The 20,756-nt window shown below is 41.4% G+C and overlaps 1 protein-coding gene across 4 annotated transcripts in view; it reads left to right on the top strand.

Moving 5' to 3' along the window:
• Window positions 1–20,756, top strand: part of LOC127049412 (cytochrome b5 reductase 4) — an 81,747-nt gene that overhangs the window by 40,099 nt on the left and 20,892 nt on the right. For all 4 annotated transcript variants that reach the window (XM_050950154.1, XM_050950153.1, XM_050950155.1 and 1 more), the window contains one exon: window positions 8,043–8,183. In XM_050950154.1, the coding sequence (XP_050806111.1) occupies window positions 8,043–8,183 (141 nt within the window). The remainder of the gene's footprint in view (window positions 1–8,042; window positions 8,184–20,756) is intronic.

The following is a 20,756-nucleotide window of genomic DNA, read 5'->3' as shown; positions in this document are numbered from 1 at the left end:
CCCGCACAGCTTTCCTTTGCTTCCCTGCCATTTTCTTCAGGGAAGCGCAGGTATTTTCTGTAGGCATGCAGTCGCATAGGATTCCCCCAGGAGTAGAGTATGTAGAAGCTTTGTTAAACAGAGCTCAACTGAAAGGCTTCCTGTCCCAGGGCAGAATTCAAGACCTTTCTTATCTGCAGAAAGGACATGGGAGAGCCAGCAAGTGGCAGCTTGGACCATTCTGCCCGTGTTAGATCTCATCATAATACCTCTGCTTCATAGCCACTTGAGAATTCCTAGGTGGACACTGACATCCCAGTGAAATAAGCAGTTCAGGGAACATTGCATTTGGGTGATGGGCAACCTCTGGGCCTCTTGGTTGTAGTGGTAGTCTAATGGTAACTGTTGGCTAAGGAATGGATTTCTAAATGCCTTCAACTCAAACTGTGGTTACTACAGATACATGCCTTTTGGGATAGTGAGATCATGCCGATAAACGCTGTGCCCATGGAACTTGGTGTTTTGAGGATGGGACTCAAATTGTCTTTTTTTCTTGAAATCTGTCTTGCCAATGCTTCAACTGTTTTGTGGTGTGCTGATTGGCCCATATTTACCCCTCTGCATGCCCCTATTCAAAAGTTAATTGTTTTGAAATCATCTTGTTTCATTTGGCAGAAAAATGCTGAGTTATGGATTAAACAAAAGTAGATTAGTCTCTTTGAAGCCTCTTTGCCTTGTGCATGTGATGCTTTACACTTTGATCCTTCCTATCCCAAAATTAAGAGCCTGGTGTCCTGGAATATTAATGTGGTCTGACTAAGCCAGTGGAAAGCTACATTTGAGGCACTCAATAACTCTGAGCTTATGTTTCTTATGCGAAAGCTCATATTCCTGGTGGTGGTGAGTTCAGCTTCAGAATCTGTTGACTGTTCCTTCCTGAGATCAGATTTCATAAATATAAGAGATGGTGCTCGTCGCAAGAAAACTTGTCTCAATTTTTTAAGTGGAGATAGCGCCGATTAACCAGATTATCCACTATCTGGAATATAACCTGAGTTGTTAACCTTTATTTTTAATATTTCTGAACTGTACATTATTAAAATAAAATGGGATGTTAAAAAATGAAGAAATATCCTCACAGGCCGTGGTCATTTTACAGATGGCCCTGTGAATGAAACCAGGGTAAGGGTAACTATCAGCTGGTTGCAGAGGTCCCAATCTGAATCAGAACAATTGCAACTATTTTTGAAGACATATTGCACAAATGTACCGAGACACAAGTGTTTTTGACTCCCGCATGATATATGTAAAGTAACATGAGGTACAAGTTGTGATAAATGAAGGGCAGAGGGGAAGTATCTCCCTTTTATGGACACCCAGCCAGCCAGTAGCTATAAAACCTTCTTAGTAGCTGTTCTCTAATTGCTCTACCTTTAAAGAGTTAAAAAGTCTCACTGCTATGCACAGGTAAAAGAAAGTGAGTGGGAACCTGGCCGAAAGAGCCAATGGGAAGGCTAGAACTTTTAAAAATTGAAACGACTCCCCTTTTGTCTGTCTCTTGTTCTGTTGTTGAGGTTGACAGGACAGAGCTATGCTGTAAGAGCTTGGGTCCAGTATGAAAAAAATCATCAGTATCATACCTAGAAACTACTCATTTAAAAACCTCAGATATGTAAATAGATCAGGAAGTGTTTAGGAAGACGTGATTAGGTTTATTCCTTTTATTTTGTTATGGCTTCTGGATTCCTCTGTGCTAACCCCCAAATGTTTTTGTTTGCTTGTAACCTTTAAGCTGAACCTCAAGAAAGCTATTCTTGATGCTTAATCCTTGTAGGTTTTTTTTAAACCTAGCAATAGCTTAAGTTCCTAGATGTATTTTTGTTCTTTTTATTAATGAAATTTACCTTTTTGAAGAACTGAATTGGATTTTTGTGTCTTAAGAGGCTTGTGCACATGTTGTTTAATTAGCTGGTGGCAATGGCTGATTTCTTTTTTTCCCCCCCTCTTTTTCCTCTCTTCCCTGAAGATGGGGTGAAAGGACTTGAGGGTACTCCACAGGAAGGAATTCCCAAGTGCACCTTCCTGGGTTCTCAAAGGGGTTCTGCACTTGGGTGGTGGCAGCATCTACCCATCCAAGGTCAGAGAGAAGCTGTAATTTTGGGAGTTTAATACGGGCCTGGAATGGCCAGTATTAATTTTTTGAATCCTTGCGGGCCCCCACCTTCTGCACTCTAAGTGCCAGAGTGGGGAATTAACCCTGACACAAGTGTTCCAGGAAGTTTAGTTAATCAGAGCTGTCTCCACTTTAAAATTGATTTTTCTTTTTTTCTGTGAGGAGTTTTCTGGTCATTCTGTGGCTTTAAATTGCATTGATTTGGAAGAAGCATGCTGTCTGTGGGTTTCCCATTTCTAGGGTTGGAAGCAAGGAAAGAGAATATTAAAAACAATTTTAGGAGTCTCAGAATAAAAGCTTCTAAACAATTCTGTTATAGTTTGCAAAAAAACCTTCAAGATCCAACCCCCTGACTCTCATAAACCTAAAATTTGAGCCCCTAAAAGAAAAACTTTTTGAGTTTTTCTTCCCTTGATTTAGTCCTAAATAGCCCTTTCAATCTACATACATGGTGGTAGTAAGTAATGTCTCTTACTCTGAAATGCCCTGCTTTTGCTACTACCTCTAAATGAGCAAACTATGACATTGTTAAAATAACAATGTGGGAAACTGGTACTTCCTTACAGTATAAGGGATTCTGTTCACTCTTATGAAGGATAATCTCCCTGTCTTTGAGTGTAAAATTATCTGTGGGTAGGCAAAACCGTTTTTCTCAGAGAAATAAATTTCCTACAGAATTATTGTTTGTACACATCTGAATGATCTAGACCAGTGGTTCCCAAACTTGTTCTGCCACTTGTGCGGGGAAAACCCCTGGTGGGCTAGGCCAGTTTGTTTACCTGCCGTGTCTGCAGGTTTGGCTGATTGCGGCTATCAGTGGCTGCGGTTTGCTGCTCCAGGCCAATGGGAGCTGCTGGAAGCATCACGGGCTGAGGGATATACTGGCTGCTGCTTCCAGCAGCTCCTATTGTCCCAGAGCAGCAAACCACGGCCACTGGGAGTCGCGATCAGCTGAACCTGCGGATGCAGCAGGTAAACAAACTGGCCTGGCCCGCCAGGGGCTTACCCTGCACAAGCAGCAGAACAAGTTTGGGAGCCACTGAACTAGACTTTCAAATTAATTAGCGATCAAGTATATAGACAGTAACAAGCAAACTTTGTGTAAGAGGTTCAGTAGTTCTTTGATAAGAAGATCTGATAAATGAAGTTAAAGTTTATTCAAGGCAGATTATTCCTAATTGGATGGCCTACAGAAATTCTTGATCAAAAGTGTGGTAAAAGAGAATCTCTGAATATGAGATACTATTTAATGTAGCCAGTTATTTTAATAATGCATCTTTTGATTTAATGGGGCTATTAAAAAAAACCCCTTATGTTCTAATAGAAAACTTTAGGTAAAGAGAGAGCTTCTTTGATCAGAAACATGGAGCCAAGAGGCTTAACCCCTAATTCTGCAAAAACATATCCATATGCTTAGTTATGCACAAAGTTATGCACTATGAGGTGGGTTGTCTGGTCTGCAAGGCCACTTTGTGGCATACAACCATTTTCCTCTTCCCACGTATAAATTGAAACAAAATGCATTTTAATACAGCCCAATGCAAGATCATTCATCTAGGAGCAAGGAATGCAGGCCACACCTACAGAATAGGGTGCAGTATCTTGGAAAGCAGTTACTCTGCAAGGATTTAAGAGTCATAGTTGACTGGAAACTCAACATAAGCTCCAGTTCAGTGCTTTGGCAAAGAGGACTCATGCCGTCCTTGAATGTATAAACAGGAGTAGTGAGTAGGAGCAAGGAGGTGATTTTAACTCTGTAACAACATTGATGAGACTGATACCAAAATACTGCTTACAGTTCTGGTGCCCACATTTTAAGAAGGATTTTTGGAAAATTGCAGGTGGTGCAGAAAAGGGCCATAAAAATGATTCCAGGACTAAAGAAAATACCTTATAGCGAGAGACTTTTAGAGCTCAATCTTTAGTTTAACAAAAAGAAGATTGAGAGGTGAACTGATTAGTTTCCAAGTACCTTCATGAGGAGATAATACCACGTAGTAAGAGGGCTCTTTAATATAGTGGAAAAGGGCATCACAAGAACCAGTGGCTGGAAGCTGAAGCCAGACATGTTCAGATTAGAAATTAGGCACCCATTTTTAACAGTGAGAATAAATAACCAGTGGAACAAACTGGCAAGGAAAGTGGTGGATTCTCCATCATTTAAAGGTTTTCAAATCAAGACTCTGGTACCTTTCTGGAAATTTTTTAGCCAAGCACAAATTACAGGGGTAGATAGCTGGGTGAAGTATAATGATCTGTGTAGTGTAAGAGGTCAGACTAGATGATTGAGGCCTTTTGGCTGTTACAATTTATTAACAGACTTAGCGAGAGAGGAAGGTCCAAGAACAGTGTAGTTTAGTACCACATAGGGTGCTGGATTGGGACTCATGTGACCTAGGTTCTATTCTTGGCTCTATCACTGACCAGCTGTGCAGTCTTCTGAGCCTCTTTCCTTTTTCCATCCATTTTCTGTCTTGTTTTAGCTTGTAAGAACTTAGAGTAGAAAGTGTCTCAGTGGGGTTTAGAGCTTAGTTGAAGTTTTTACGTGGTATTGTAAAATGAATAATAATCTTGGGATTAAATGCTGGATTTGGACCAAGATCTGTGATCAAATCCTGGCTTTGCCATGGGCTTTGCCTGACCTTAGGCATGAGCCACTGAGGTTATGTCTACACTGCAATTAGATACCTGTGGCTGGCTCATGCCAACTGACTTGGGCTCACAAGGCTCAGGCTAAGGGGCTGTTTAATTGTAGTGTAAACATTTGGACTCAGTCTTCATCCTGAGCTCAGGGACCCTCCCACTTCATAGGATCTTAGAGCCCAGTCCCCAGTTTGACCCAAACATCTACTCTGCACTTAAACTGCCCCTTAGCCCGAGCCTCGTGAGATTGACTCAGCTGGCATAGGCCAGCTGTGGGTATCTGATTGCAGTGTAGACATACACTTAGTCTGTTCCCGAGTTCCCAGTTTGAACACTGAAGTAATACTGCTTTACCTCACAGGTCTGTTGTGAGAATAGTATCAGAAATGTTTGTGAGGAACTAAGATTCTGTGGCAAAAAGGGCTATTTAGCTATTTGAATACATGGGGGGAAATTTTCTTCAGGTTTTGAAATGGAAGCAGCGGTGTGAGCTTTCAAATAAGATTTAGCAAGTAGGTCATTCTTCCTTCAGATAATTAGGAATTCTATGGCACAGTACTGTATTTAAGAGATTAACTCACTGTGGACAAACTCTTGACTGGAAAATTACTTTCTGCTTAACTAAAACTTGGCTGGAAACCATGGGATAAATGTAAGTTTGTTCCAGATATTAATCTTTGAGGTAATATTAACTAATCAGATAACATGTGTAAATGAGTGCAACAAAAATGTTTTGAAGAAAATTCCCATGAAAATTAACTGAGGAAGTAAACAACTTTTGGCCTCTATAATGTCACACTCAAAGAAACTATTGCATTTTGGGGATTTATGATCTTAATGCAGAGTTTTCCAGATGCTTCTTATGAAGGTATGCAGAATCTATAAAATTCTTGGCATATATTGATGTCTTTCAGTGAACTTAGTGATTTGTAGTGTCTCCAGGAAAATATGGAGGCACTGACTGCATCTCCTTAGTTAACGTTGTGTTCTGACGTGGGCCTAAAATGGGGCATAAATTCCTGTTTTTGTTTTTATATATATAAAAAGTTAGTGTGGAAACTTCACTTGCAAGTTTTTGTGCAACTTGAAGTTTTGTGTATGTTTTAGTTTCTCTTCATACGCTTTTAATAGGAAGTATTCAAAATTGATCTCTTATTGCAATTTGTGGAAGTTTCGCTTGTTTGTTGACGTATTGCAGAAAACTTGGGAGCTGAATCTTGAGTAGATCCTGATAAAGGACAGTTTTTGAAATTTTTCAGCATTATAAGTCGCTTTTTGCCATTTTTTCCTCATAATTGAAAATTTATACACAAGGTGTAGCCAGTGTATAAAATCTTTTATGTTGTGTACATAAAATCTTGTCCAGCAGATAAAATTCTTCTCCATCAGCCGCTACACCTTTCTAGAAGATTTTATCCTACAAAAGAGGATATGCAGTACTGACTGAGGAGGTTTTATGTGCTGGAAGACAGCTACTGCTATCTTGCTGAACCTTGAAATAATCATGTCAGAATATCAAACTCCTTTTTTGCCTTTTCAGATAAAATGATGTAGGAATCCTGCTTATACACCCAAAGAATCAGGGGTTTACTTTTCACTCGTCCAAAGCAAGGTGTTATAGGATATATTAGACAGAAACCATGAAAAAACATTTATGATAAAGATGTGCGGTGTCTCAAACGTATTACATTTTTAAGCAGTTTTCTATAGTGATAATCTCCATATTAATTGCTGTGTGTTAAAGTAACTTAGTACAATAATATATGCTGCAAAACACCATAGAAAATGGTGACATGTTTCAGTAACAGTAATATGTAACTAGCAAATGAGACTCTAATTTAGCCTTATTACAAACTTTGAAAATTGCAGAGCAAACTGGACAGAAAGTATCCTGCACGTACGTTTGCAGGTATAATTATGTGGCCAGATGTTCTTGGCTTTTTTACACATATTTGATGTTCCTTGAATATAAAGCAGTTTGGGGACATGTACACATACAGCTCAGCTGGAACAACTTGCTTTAAACGCTTTTACTTTAATCCACTAAAAATGTCCTTTTGCGATAAAACCCTTTTTCTGTTTAAAAGCTCTTGCTTTTACTACTTTTCAGTGGAATTTGCTGAGACCCGGAAAAGTGGAGGCTTTTATCATTAGTGGTCTGGATGACCTGTTCTGTAAGGAGGAAAAGTGCTTATACTGTAATGGTAAAGTGCTTAGATTTAGTGGCACAAAGAGCTGTATGAGGAGTTTTTTGGTGCTTACAGGTTACATATAGTTTTTGCATGTTTTTACTTATTTTTAAATGAAAACTGAACATAAGTTTTGTATCTGTATTTTCCTTGACAAACTAGTAGCAACTTCTTGTTTGAACTGAGAAGCAATAAAGCGCTGCAGTTGACCAGCTTTATCCTGATCCTGCAGTTACTGGGAGAATGAAATTGAAGGGATGCTCTTCAAGCCCTAAGTAGGTTGCACTTGCGTGGCACACAGTCTCAGGGCCAGCAGCCTTCAGCACTTACATGAGCTTTTTTGGTAAAGATTAATCTGCTAACAGCAAAATACTCAGTGCAAGGATGACCAAAGCAACAATAAGGCCCACAGCAGAGAAATTGCAATACAAATAAGTCTATCTTAAAAGTTAAGGTCAGCATTAATCCATTAATGCTATTGGATTGCTGCTAGAAATGCAAGTTTCTCTCCAAATACTTATGTAAACAGATCTATATGTGTTCTAAATATACGGGAAGGTGGTTTACCAAATAAAAACAACCTCCTCTGCTAGTATGATGAGTCTAAAAGAGAAATTTCAGGTACATTATTCTTTTCACCTTTGTTTTGCTGCCCGTTGGCTTCTCTCCTCTTTCTGCACTTTCCCAATTTTGTGCCAGCTGATAACCCAAACTCCTTGATCTGTTTTTAAGAGTATAACATAGGAATATATATTCAATTTCCAGACCAAAATATTTTTTATAAAATCTCTAAAACAAAAAAAAAAATCCACCCTGCAATTTTTAGTGTTGTATATGGGTGAAATGTACATACTTTAAAAACTTTTTATGCTGACACCACTAACAGGTGCAGAAGACTAGAAAGCCAAGATTAGATTTATCACAATGTAGAAACCCCATAAAAATATAGTTTTCTGAATCCTTTTGCATGTCAAGCCTAACTTTGCTGCTTTACCAGGCATATTTAAAAAAAAAAATACAATACAAAACAAAAAAACCTCTCAATCCTTCTCTTTTAGGGCTGTACTACAGAAAGTGCAAACTGATTTCTAAAACAGAAGTCACCCATGACACCAAACTTTTCTGCTTAATGCTGCCACAGAGTACTCATCTCCAGGTTCCTGTTGGGCATCACATTTACCTCAAACAAATTATTGCAGGTAAGAATAGCTGAATCTGTCCACTAACATTGCTTAATAGAAGTCCTTTTTTCTTGATCATTAGCAATGTGACAAACTGACAATTTCTTGCAATATCCCGAATGAACTTTATTGAATTAAAGTAAATCTTATTGGGGTTCAAGCAGTTGTGTATATGTTACTGTGGAATTATATGTATGTAACTTTTCTAGGAGAGTGACTAATGCAGTCTCTGGAAGGTATTAAGAACTTGAAAGGGGTTTTTAGATCAATATGTAGGAAGTGGATTTCCTAGGAGGCTAACTGGGGATAAAGGGAATGCAAATTGACCCACTTTGAATCCACCCTTTTGAAACTACTACCTGAGGAGGAAAACTAATTACCTGCCCCTAGAAACTCCAGTTCAAAAATCCCTGAATTGTATAAAGCAGCCGTCCTCAAATTTTTGTATTGGTGACCCCTTTCACACAGCAAGTTTCTGAGTGTGACTCCCCCCCCCTTATAATTTTTATTTTTAATCTATAACACTGTTATAAATGCTGGAGGTGAAGCGGGGTATAGGGGTTGAGGCTCACAGCTCACAACCCCCCCCCCCATAACCTCGTGACCCCCCGAGGAGTCCCGACCCCCAGTTTGATAACCCCTGGTATAAAAGGTGGACAAAACTTGTTATGAGTGTGCTTATTCTGAGCTGATGCAGTGATGCACCCCAAAAAGAAACCCCTTGGGTGGGGTTTGGAAGGACTGCTCCAGCCAGAGTCCATGTCAAGGTTGGAGTGATCTTTGGTAAGCTTATTAGCATTTATGTAAGTTCTTTTATTGTTTTTAATGTGCTTTCTTTGTAGTGCTTTTATCTTAAGAATAAAATAGGCTTGCGTAGAAAGAACTGTGAGGTAACTTATAAGGGTTAACAGAAAGCAAGCTGCTGTCTCTGCTGGGACTAACACAATGAAGCAGAAACAACAAGGAGTCCAGTGGCACCTTAAAGACTAACAGATTTATTTGGGCATAAGCTTTCATGGGTAAAAAAAACTCACTTCTTCAGATGCAACAATGAAGCAGGGAACTGCGCAGCCTGGAAATGCCCCCTCAGAAGGGTCTTCACCCTAGAAAAGCAATGGCTGGGGAGCTAGAAGCCTGAGGCAGGGGTGCCCTTGCTGGATGGCTGAGGGAAAACACACATGTGCGGGTGTCCTGAACAGTAATCAACAGAACTCAAATCCAGTTTTATTAATAAAATAAACCAGCCTGTTAAATACCTGCAAAAAGTCAGGGGAGTCAGTTACTCTGTTCATACAAAAGAACTCTTTCCGTAACTGTATCATTTAGTTCTGTTTGTCTGTTCCCATTGTAAGAAATCCAGCATTCCAATTAAATAATCTACAAGTATCTCCATTCTAGAGAGTGGGTTTGGCACTGAGTGCTTATGTAACTTTTCTGAACTAAGAAGTGTACAGTTATTTTAGGTAATGGGTGAAAATAAACGACTCCTTTAATTGGAAGAGTAGCAGTAGGGAGTGCAAACAGCTGTCGCTGGTGGCCTTATAATCTCTGTCCAGCAGCAGCTATCTTTCTCACCACGGAGGCATACATTCATTACTAATGAAAAGTACATATTTGGGGGTAGACAGCCTCTATCTTCAAGTGCCTCCTCTGCCACTAGCAGCAGCTGGAGGTTATTTCATTCTACCTGTGGGGCCGCTCCTTTAAAAAATCAGACCTGAGGGAGAGGTACCAAAGCAACTAATGGTTACTGTAACAGCAGCTGAAAGAATAGAAGGCTCAGAGCCTGTATCATCTTTGCCTTTCCCCTCTCAATGTCTGCTTGCAGTGGCAGAATCTGGAGGTCACAGCCTTTTCCCTACTAAAAGGGGGAAGGGAAGATAAAAAAGCAAAAAGCTCAAAATGGCCTGTTGGTACTTTGTAGCTGATTAGGAAACCAAAATAAAGGGGCCAGCCTGTTCTTGGAACATCTGATGTCCTGTGCTCCTCATGTGAAAACTGCACCTGTAAACACTGAAGCGAAACATGGGTAAAAGTAGCCAGAAAACGCACAACAACTAGTTACAATGGAAAGTAGTTTTTATTCCAGCCCTAGATGCATATTCTCAGATTGGTACGAGGATGTGGAAGATGAAGACCTTAACCCTTCCTGATCATCTTTCAGGGTGTTAAGAGATGGACACACTTCTTAGATTGAGTGGGTTTTCTGGCAAATGTAAATAAAATTAAATTAAAAAAAAATAGATGCTGAGTCATGCATTGTTTACAAAGTTTGCAAAGCTAACGTCACTTATGTGGCTATACTGAGCCTTCATGATGTCAAAGATGGACAATCAGATACAGCCTGCAGATCTAATATATGGGTGATCTGGATTCTGTAACGGGCAAAGGGAAACAGCACAATTGCTTTCATCTGCTATCCATTACAAGGCCTCTTACAAGGATTAAAAAGGATTAAAATCTTGCAAAGTCAAGTGTTCTTAATTTAGGAAGTGCCAGAGTGAATATTGTGTTCATGCAGTCTTAATTTGGCCACCTTGTGTGTATGCGTTATGACACAGGCCTGGTCTGTGCTAGAAAATTAGGTCGACATAATGTGTCTCTCAGGAGTGTGAAAAATCCAGATGCAGTTAAGTCAATCTAAGTCCCCATGTAGACAGTGCTAGAATCCCTCCTATTGGTGTAGGTGGTGTCTACGCTGAATCACTGCACAGTTTTAAGTGTAGACAAGCACACAGTCTTTAATTACATGTTTACATACTACTTTTTTTTTTTTTTTTAACCAGGACCCATGGTTCATTGAGTGCACAGGGTGGAGTTGCTCTAGGGATGAATCAAGGTTGTGAAGTGAAGGCTATTGTCTGTAGCACCCCGGTTGCATTTGTTACAGAAGTTGGAAGGCTTGTACTGAATGAGGCAGGGGACTGCAAGAAGAGAAAGGGAAGTTGAATGCCACCCTGGAGACTTGGATTTTATTCCTGCCTCTGCCACAGAGTTATGTGATGCTCGGCAAGTAGAGTACACCAAACTTTTCATAGGTAATCAATCTGTGTGCTAGTGAAGGCTGCATCATGATGTATAAGCTTCAGGGGGCCAAATTAAGGCTGCAAAGACAATGTTCACTACAGCATTTCCTAACTTTAGTGCTTGACTCTGCAACTTTGTGTTCCTTATTAAATCCTTCACTTTGTATTTCGTACTTTTTATGTATTTGTTAATAGGGAGGAACTTTAAGTAATGCTAAACTAAATCTTTTTTTGAATTTCTTTACATTTTGAGAGAATCTTTTATGTGTGTGCTATTTAAATAATAAAGCACTTACTCATTTTAGGGCTTCTATTTTGGAGAGTTCATTAATAGCAATTTCTGAGTCTCATGGGGATGTCCAAAAATCTGGGCTTTTGGGGACTTTCAGTACAGCTTGTACTGGAAAGAGAGTAATCTCTTTATAATATTCCTTAGTTTTCTTGTTGTACTGGTTGTGGTACTTGGGGCGTTCACCCAGACCAGTAAGGGGTTGTCACCACCTGCTCTGTAACTTTGGGTGCTTCTGTGCTGTGCAGTTTTGGCTCAGAGCAGTCTGGTTACAGTACAATGACCTCACCACCAGCCTGGTTAATCCTTGCAGCATGACACCAACAATCTCGACTCTTCCCAATATTATTTCCTTTGCAGTGCTCAGCCCCTCTCACTGTAGCACTCACAAAACTATCAAGTTCCCTGTGCCTCTAAAGAGACACTACACAGTACCAGCCTGCTAGTTTGGCTGTGGATTTTACTCTTCAGTTTGAAACACTGTGTGATTAAAACAATATGTTTGTGACATTCCCCTCTGGTGTTGTCTGGGCCAGTGATCTGCTAGACCATTCTAATCTTTGACTCTGGGGGCCAGCCTTACCCTGCTCTGCTGTGAGAATCCCCACTCCTGGGCTGTTCACGCAACAGCTTCTGGCATGTAAACTCCTCCCAGCTACTTGCAAGTGAATGACACTAGCCAATATCTCTGGTCCCAGAAAAAACCCTAGGAACATCTGTCTTGCAGTGTCCAGTTATGCCCGCTGGACGCTGCAAGCTTATATAAATTCTTCAGATTAACAAAGAAATTGATATGTACCAGGCTTGTTATCCCAAGGGGAGCCTCTGAGACACTTCAAACCAAACACACTGCCTCAGGTAAAATAAACAAATGTATTAGCTATAAAGGTAGATTTTAAATGATTATAAGTCAAAGCATAACATGTCAGATTTGGTCAAATGAAATAATAGCAAAACGCATTCGAAGCCCGTCTTAACACTTTCAGTGTCCTTACAAACTTAGATGCTTCTCACCGCAGGCTGGCTGCTCTTCAGCCAAGCTCTCCCCTTCAGATGCTTGATGGCAGTGGTGTCTGTAGATGTAGGCTGAAGAGAGAGAGCATGGCAAAATCTCTCTCCCTTTTATCATGTCCTTTCTTTCCTCTTGGCTTTGCCCCCACCCCCCTTCAGAGTGAGGTGAGCATTACCTCATCGCAGTCCCAAACTGCCCAAAGAAAGGGGGTGACTCCGTTCAGGGTTTAACAGATTCTTTTGCTGCTGCCTAAGCCGGTGTCCATTGTTCCTGTGAGGCTGGACTGGGTTTGTCCCATCCGTGCTCTGACGAGGTGTGAACTGCCTCTCTATTCTTGGAGAGCTTTTGCATGGACTTGCTTTAAGCCATGAGGATACATTTTCAGCTTCATAGCTATATACATGAAATTATAATCTTACTGTAACAATTATTATAACATCACTATAACAACCATATGTCCTAACTCTCCTACTCAGATTTGAACCTTAGAGTTCAGAACATGAGAAGTTAGCATGAAACCTCCAAACTTAATTACCAGCTTGGATCTGATATTGCTGCCACCAGCAGAAATTTCAGTGTCTAGCTCACTCTTGTCTCCCCAAACCCTTCCCTGGGGGACCCCAAGACCCAGATGCCCTGAGTCTCACCACAAAGGGAAATAACCCACTTCCCTTCCCCCTTACCTCCTCCCAGATTCTCCCGCCCTGGGCACTCTAGGATATTCCCTGCTTCCAGTCCTTGAAACACAAGTACCGAGAGATCAAATCTCTCTCTCCCCTCACCCAGAGGGTATGCAAAGTCAGGTTTAGTAAATCTAACACAAAGAGATTTTTCCCCCTGACTTCTTCCTCCCACCAATCCCCTGGTGAGCTGCAGACTCAATTCCCTGGAGTCCCCACTAAAGAAAAAACTCCAACAGGTCTTAAAAAGAAAGCTTTATATAAAAAGAAAGAAAAAGACATTAAAATAGTCTCTGTATTAAGGTGACAATATACAGGGTCAATTGCTTAAAGAAAAAAAATGAATAAATAGCCTTATCCAAAAGAATACATTTTTTAAAACATTCCAGCAACTACACACATGTAAATACAAAAGAAAACAATATAAACCTATTGTCTTACTATCCTTGTACTTACAACTTGGAAACAGAAGATTAGAAAGCCAGGAGATAGAGAGATCCCTCTCAGAGCCAAGAGGGCCACCGAACCAAGACAAAGAAAAAAAAACCTCACACCCAAAACTCCCTCCCTGGACATTTGAAAAATCTTGTTTTCTGATTGGTCCTCTGGTCAAGTGTTTGGTTTCCTTGTTAACCCCTTACAGGTAAAAGAACATTAACCCTTAACTATCGTTTGTGACACCATGCTCAGTGCATTGTGAGCCTTCAGAAGACACCCAACATGACAAACTTTGCATTGGATACCACACAATCATTTTATAAAGATGAACATGGGGGTGCTGCATGTTCTCCCGAGGTACAGAGCGTCACAACGTGTTTTAACAAAGACAGCTGTTTAAGTGATACCAAGTAGAAAGAATTGGGATAGAAATGGTTCCAAATAAACGAAAGTAAAAATTTGCTTCTAAAACTTAACAAACTAGAGTCTTTTGTTCAAAGTAGTTTCCTCACCATCGTTATTCTTGCAGCACGGCTGGGCAGTTCTTAGCCAGGTTCCAACATAGAACTCAGAGTGCTAGGTTTCTTTGTCTCTTCAGATGAAGGATGCCAAAATGTTTTTTCTCTCTGCTTATATCTTTAAAGTTTTATCTGTGGCTATGTCCACACTATGCAGCTTTTAGCAACGAAGCAGAGTTAGTGTTGTCGGCAGGAGGGCAGTCCTGCCGACAAAGCGCTGTTCACACTGGCGCTTGTCGTAGGCAAAACTTTTGTCTTTCGGGGTGTGTGTGTGTGTATGTGTAACACCTCTGAATGACAAAAGTTTTGTCTTTCACTTGCCAGTATAGACAAAGCCCCAGTTTTTAAAATCAGGAATCCTCCTGGAGTCTCAGCTTCCTGTGTCCATCATGGAGCTGATGCCAGGTTAATTTTTGCACTCGCCTCCCCCTGTTGAGATAGTTAAGTGGCTGTCAATCATTTGATTGCTTTGTTTACCTTTTATGTAAATGTGCTTTCATTGGTTTTTTTTGTCAGTTTACACTGGAGACATATTCAGGCAGATGGGTTCACATTTCTTTGTCTAGGGTGAAGTGATGTAAGCCCTGTCTGCCAAATACATTATAACTTTTCATATATCACCCCTACTTACACCATGCAGTGATACTAGTGACCAGCATGTTACCAGTTCACATATAATACCTTACATGACATGTTTTAGATGCAGATTATGACAACAATGAGTTGGTCAGACCAACTGACTCTTACTGCTACATGCTGGGGTACCCCTTGCTCTCTGCCATGTGGGTGCTCTCGGGGTCACAGCACTACAATAAAGTGCTCCTGGGAACCTGTAGTGTGAACCAACAGGGGCTACATGGACCAATTAATGTGCAAGACATATGTGCACTTTAGAAATCACACCCCTCCTGCTTTGTGTAGACAAACCTTTATTACATGTAACCATTCCTGATGTTTTTTCAGTGTTTATTGAATAAAAAAATTGCTTTTTTGTATTGTGGGTTCAGTATTCTTTTGGTGTTTGTTAGTTAAAACCTAAAATCAGAAGGCCTACATGGCAGTTGTCGTAAATATGTGTTTTATTGCAATTGTCATCTTTGAAGCTCTGTATTTCACCACTCAGAGCCATATTGACCAATATATTGCAAGTAATTAAATTGTTTGCAAACGAAACATGTTTTAATGCAACTTTGCTGTTACTGCAGCTTCTAAATGACAGACTTTATAACTGGGTAACAGTTTGAATAGGGACTCATGTCTATAATTTCCTATTCTTTAAAAAGGTAAATGTTCAAAACCATAGCCTCCAATTTGTAAGAAGCATAACTAATAGATGAAAAGGAGCTGTAGTTCTGTTGCTTATTTTCATGTAACCCTTCTTGAGAAAAGTAAGAATTACCATTTGAAAAGAAGCAGTGTAACTTATAGTTCAGACTCAAAGGAGTACAGTGGGAGCTTATCTGAACCCACTCTGTTTTGATTACTGTTCCTTGTGGGCCCCTTCTCTGCAATAATGTTAGTCTTCTGAGGCAAATCAGTCGTCAAAGGTAGCCATGACAACCAAGGCAGATAGTGATTCTTCCCAAGTATGCAAATGAACTGGAATGTGTGAGGGGCTGATTAGTTCTGATGTTACGTTGTTACTGCATAGCAGGCAGTAGAGGTGCACTCTTTGTGGGGAAATCAACATACAAACACAAAATATACATTGGAGATAAAATGTTAATTAGTGACTGAAATTTGGTTGAGATTCCCCATTGCATATTTACTAAAAAGGGTTCTGAAAAAGGTGAGACAGTGATGTAAAGATTCTGAAAAAGAGATGATTTTGATGCTTCCTTAACTATGCAAGACCATAATGATAGGCATGGTGATGATAGGAATATTTTAGGTACAGTAATGGGTAGAGAATTGCTGAATCCTTTACTTCATTCACTCCTTGTAATGGGTTTCTTAAAAAAATGCATCATGTCAAAAAAGTGCTTCTATTTTAAACAACAGAAAAACACATTTTTTATCTTCTCTTCACAGCATTTAGTTTAGCTTTGTCATTCACTGATCAGTTTTATGGTTGGAGACCTGTGTCAGTGTTGTTTGTTTGGAGTGATGAAGAAAGCCTGCCTGTCTCCCCCGTAATAAATGTTGCATTTAGAGATGAAGAGGAAGTTGATAATTCCCAAATTTATTACTTTCAAGTAGGGGGAAAAGACCTCAAATTGCTGTATGTTGATGTTTCTTAGTTCCTGCAACCTCTTAGGTTTTACATAAACAGTAAGGAAATGATGACCATTAAAACAGCGCCACTGGGAAATGGATCATTTGTTTCTAGATAAAAAGTGAAGATATGATACTTACTGAAGTTAAATGCCAAGAAGCATTCAGATTCTTGCATTCATTGTGATTTACACTGAGTCTTTATTTCTTTCTGACTTTATTTCCTCTATGCGGAGTGTTTGATTTACTAGACTTGTTGCTGAAGACTGACTGTTATTCAAGTAGTAACTTAGGGTCAGCATTTTGACTTGCTGAGAGAATAGAGTGCGGAGCCGGTTCTCAGGGTGGGGGCAGCGTGCGGAGCCCCGTGGCCTCCCTGCCTAGATGCTGGACCCACTGCTGGCTGCTTCTGGTGTAAACTGCAGTGCTGGAACAGGTAGGCACTAGCCTGCTGCGACCCACTACTGGGTCATGACCTGAACTTTGAAAAACACCCATCTACACAACAGTTTTGATGGGCTGGTTGAGGGTTTGATTCCTTTTATTCCTCTGATTTTTATAGTTGCACCCTTTTGCCCAATTCCCTCCATTTGGGGACCACCTTGTCCATTTCCACCGGACTTGGAAGTGAATCTCTATGCACCAATGGATCTTAGAGATCATAACATCGGACTGCACCATCCAGGTTTTGACCGTTTCCCCACTTCTCTTCAGGCCTATCTCTCACAAACTTCTTCTAAGACAGGAGGTGGACTGTCTTCTCCAGCTAGGAGCGATAGAGCTGGTTCCTTCTCCATGCTATGACAGGGAGTTCTAAACAATATACTTCCTACCACTAAAATAGGACCGAGGTTGGAGGCTGATCTGAGATAGCTGAACAAGTTCATGAAGCCTCAGAACTTCAGGATGGTGACTCTAGCAGCTTGTGACAGTCAGGACAGATGGGTACAGGAGAGTGTTAGAAGGCAGATATATTAGTCCCAGATTAAGTAGATCCCTTTTCCCTGGATAAGGTAACAAGGGCAGTTCCAGAACAAGCAGGAACTTGCTGGAACCAACTAAGGCAGGCAGGCAGGCTAATTAGGACACCTGGAGCCAATTAAGAAGAAACTGCTTGAATCATTTAGGACAGGCTGTCTCATCAGGGCACCTGAGTTAAAAAGGACCTCGCTTCAGTTTGTAGCGTGCATGCGAAGAGCTAGGAGTAAGAGGCACTAGGAGCTGAGAGTGAGAAGACTAGAAGACTGAGGTGTACAAGCAATATCAGACACCAGGAGAAGGGTCCTGTGGTGAGGAATAAGAAGGTGTTGGGAGGAGGCCATGGGGAAGTAGCCCAGGAAGTTGTAGCTGTTGCGCAGCTATACCAGGAGGCACTATAGACAGCGGCAGTCCACAGAGTCCTGGGCTGGAACCCGGAGTAGAGGGCGGGCCCGGGTTCCCCCCAAACCTCCCAACTCCTGGTCAGACACAGGAGGAATTGACCTGGGCTGTGGCTTCTACCAGAGAGGAAAGTCTCTGAGCTGTTTCCTGACCCACATAGTGAATCTCTGAGGCGAGCAAACCCGAAATAAGCGCAGGACCCATCAAAGTAGAGGAGGAACTTTGTCAGGCAGCTGTAATTCCTACACTAGAGGAAAAGGATTGATTTTTGTTCCTCGGCCTACAAGACACTTACTTCCATATAGCCGTACACTGATTGCACAGGAAATACCTGTGATTTGCTATGGGCCAAGATAATTTCCAGTACGGAGTGTTCCTCTTTGGTCTGTCTTTGGTTCCAAGGTGTTCCTGAAGTTTCTAGCCATAGTGGTGGCTTATCTTCAGCAGGAAGTGATTCTCATTTTCCCTTACCTCGATGATAAGCTTCTCAAAGGCTGCTCTTTCAAGGGAGTGTAGTCATCCAATCAGAAGGCTCTTGCTCTGAGAGTTGGGCCTACGGCTGAACATTAAAGAAATCCACATTAGTACCAATGCAAGGAATTCAGTTTATTGTACTCAGTGACAGCCGGAGCTTTCCTCCCTTTGACAGATTTGTGACTGTCCGGACTGAGAGACTATTCAGGGAAACTCTGAGACATCAATAATGACCTGGCTTCAACTCCTTGGCGATACGGCAGCGTGTACCTTTGTGACCAATCATGCAGGGTTACACCTCTGCTGCTTCCCAGGTTTGTTGAGAACTGCCTATTCTCTGACCAGGGATGTCTTGGATGGACAGGCAGTGGGTCCCCTTGCATGTAAAGAATTCCTTGAACTGTGAACACAGCAACTCCATATCTGTGATGGTGTCTCCCAGACCTGTTAGTGACTCTAACAACTGAAATATCCCTGTTAGGCAGGGGTGCCCACCTCAGTACCCTGGCAGTTCAAGGCAGATGGATGGCCCACAAACCAGTCTCCAAACCAACCTGTTGGAGCTCAGGGCAGTCAGAAATGCTTGCATTCATTTCCTGCCCTTCATCAGGGCAAAGCAATCAGGGTCATGATGGACAATTTGTTCTGCATGTTTTCCATCAACAAGGAGGGAGGAGCAAGATCCCCTTCCTTGTGCGTCAAAGCTGTAAAACTCTGGAACTGGTGCATAGCCAACCACATCCAAAGTTCAGGAGCCTACCTTCCAGGCATCTGGAACACCACTGCAGATGCCCTTGGCAGACAATTTTTTCCCATGATTGTGAATAGGAGCTGAACGTATTCCAGAGATGGGGATGGCCAGAGAAAGATCTTTTCATCTCTTCCAAAACCAGGAAGTATCATCGTCTTTATTCAAGGGAGCATTTGGGTCAGCTCTGCCTAAGGGTGCCTCTCTTCTACCTTGGAAGAAGTATGTTTTGTGTCTTTCCCCTGACACCTCTAATTTTAAGGGTGATAAGATCAGGCAGGTCAAGGCTAGAGTTTTTCTCATAGTACCTACCTGGCTGAGATAAGCTTGGTACCCTTTTCAGATTTAGCTCTGTGTATAACTGCTAGTCAAGCTCCCTACCTTTCCTCATCCCCTGTCTCAGATGTATGTAGTGTGCTTTACCACAATCTGGCAGGTCTCCATCTCAGAGCATGGCTTCTGGATGGTTCTTGGTAACAGAGGTTTTCTGCTCCATGAAGGTTCAGCAAGTGTTATATTACACAGTAGGAAAACTCCCAACCTGCACTACTAACTTGAAGAATTAAAAAAGATTTGCTGACTGATGTGGTTGTCAGTACCTCCTACCTGAATTGGGTCCCCTTTCCCTTATCCTGAATTATGCCCTGGATTGGAAGACATCCATGTTATCCATCAGCTCAGTCACGGTACACTTGGCTTCCATCCTCCAGTTGAGGGAATCTCTATTTTTGGTCACCCAATATTGTCCAGATTTATGATGAGTCCGAGTAAACTATTTTCCCACTTTAGACACCCCACTCCATCCTGGGACTTCAGTCCAGTCCTCAGCCACCTCACGAGATATTTGTTTGAAGGAGTGGTTACCTGCTCCCTTCTTCATTTGTTTATGAAGACGACCTTCTTAGTTGCTGTCATGTTGGCCTGTAGGGTCAAGGAAATTTGAGCTCACATGGCAGATTCCTCTTTCATCATGTTCTTTGGGGAGAAGGTTTCTTTATGTATACCTCCCAGGTTCCCACCCAAGGTTGCGTCGGATTTTCATCTTAACCAGTCTATCCATCTACTGATATTCTTTCCAAAAACCTCACAATTCTCAGCAAGAATCCCACTTTCATGCCCTTCATTTTAGAAGGGCCTTAGCCTTCTACTTGGATACAACTAAGTAGTTAAGGAGATTGCCTAGGTTCTTCATATCTTTTGTGGATAGGTCTAAGGGAAGCCCGTATTTCTATTCAAAGACTTCCAAGATGGGTATCAGGTTGTATCTGTATCTGTTATAAGTCTACAGGTGCTCAGCCTGCCCCAGGGGGTGAGAATGAACTCAAGTGACATCTACTGCATTTTTGAAGAATATCCTGGTTTCTGAAATATGTAGAGCTGCTACCTGGGCCTCAATCCATATGTTTTCAAAGAATTACGCCCCCCTCCTCCATGCTGTTCAATCCGAAGCGGCACTTGGCTCTGCAGAACTATTTTCAGTGGTGGATCCTGTTTTGAAGCTCCCTCCTCCTGGGGATACTGCTCAGAAATCACCTGAAATGGATCACTCATAGGGATCACCTTTGTCTGGCTTATCCTCATCTGTCCCTCCACGAATGCAAGTCGATGCCACACCATTCTCTTTTGTTGCATTCTTTCTATTTATGGCCAAAGAATTTTGTCATGGGATTAACCCAGTGCATTTTTGGTCTGCCCAGCGGTCGTCGCTTGTGATCTCTGGGGATCCAGTCACTGATGCGAGTTGTCCACCTATTGTCTTGCCTGCGGACTACATGATCTGCCCATCTTTGCTTTGCATCATACATTTCCTGC

Source organism: Gopherus flavomarginatus, chromosome 4, assembly GCF_025201925.1.
Source record: "Gopherus flavomarginatus isolate rGopFla2 chromosome 4, rGopFla2.mat.asm, whole genome shotgun sequence".
Taxonomy (NCBI): domain Eukaryota; kingdom Metazoa; phylum Chordata; order Testudines; family Testudinidae; genus Gopherus; species Gopherus flavomarginatus.
Note: the sequence above shows the minus strand (reverse complement) of the source record. Positions and strands in the feature narration are given on the sequence as shown.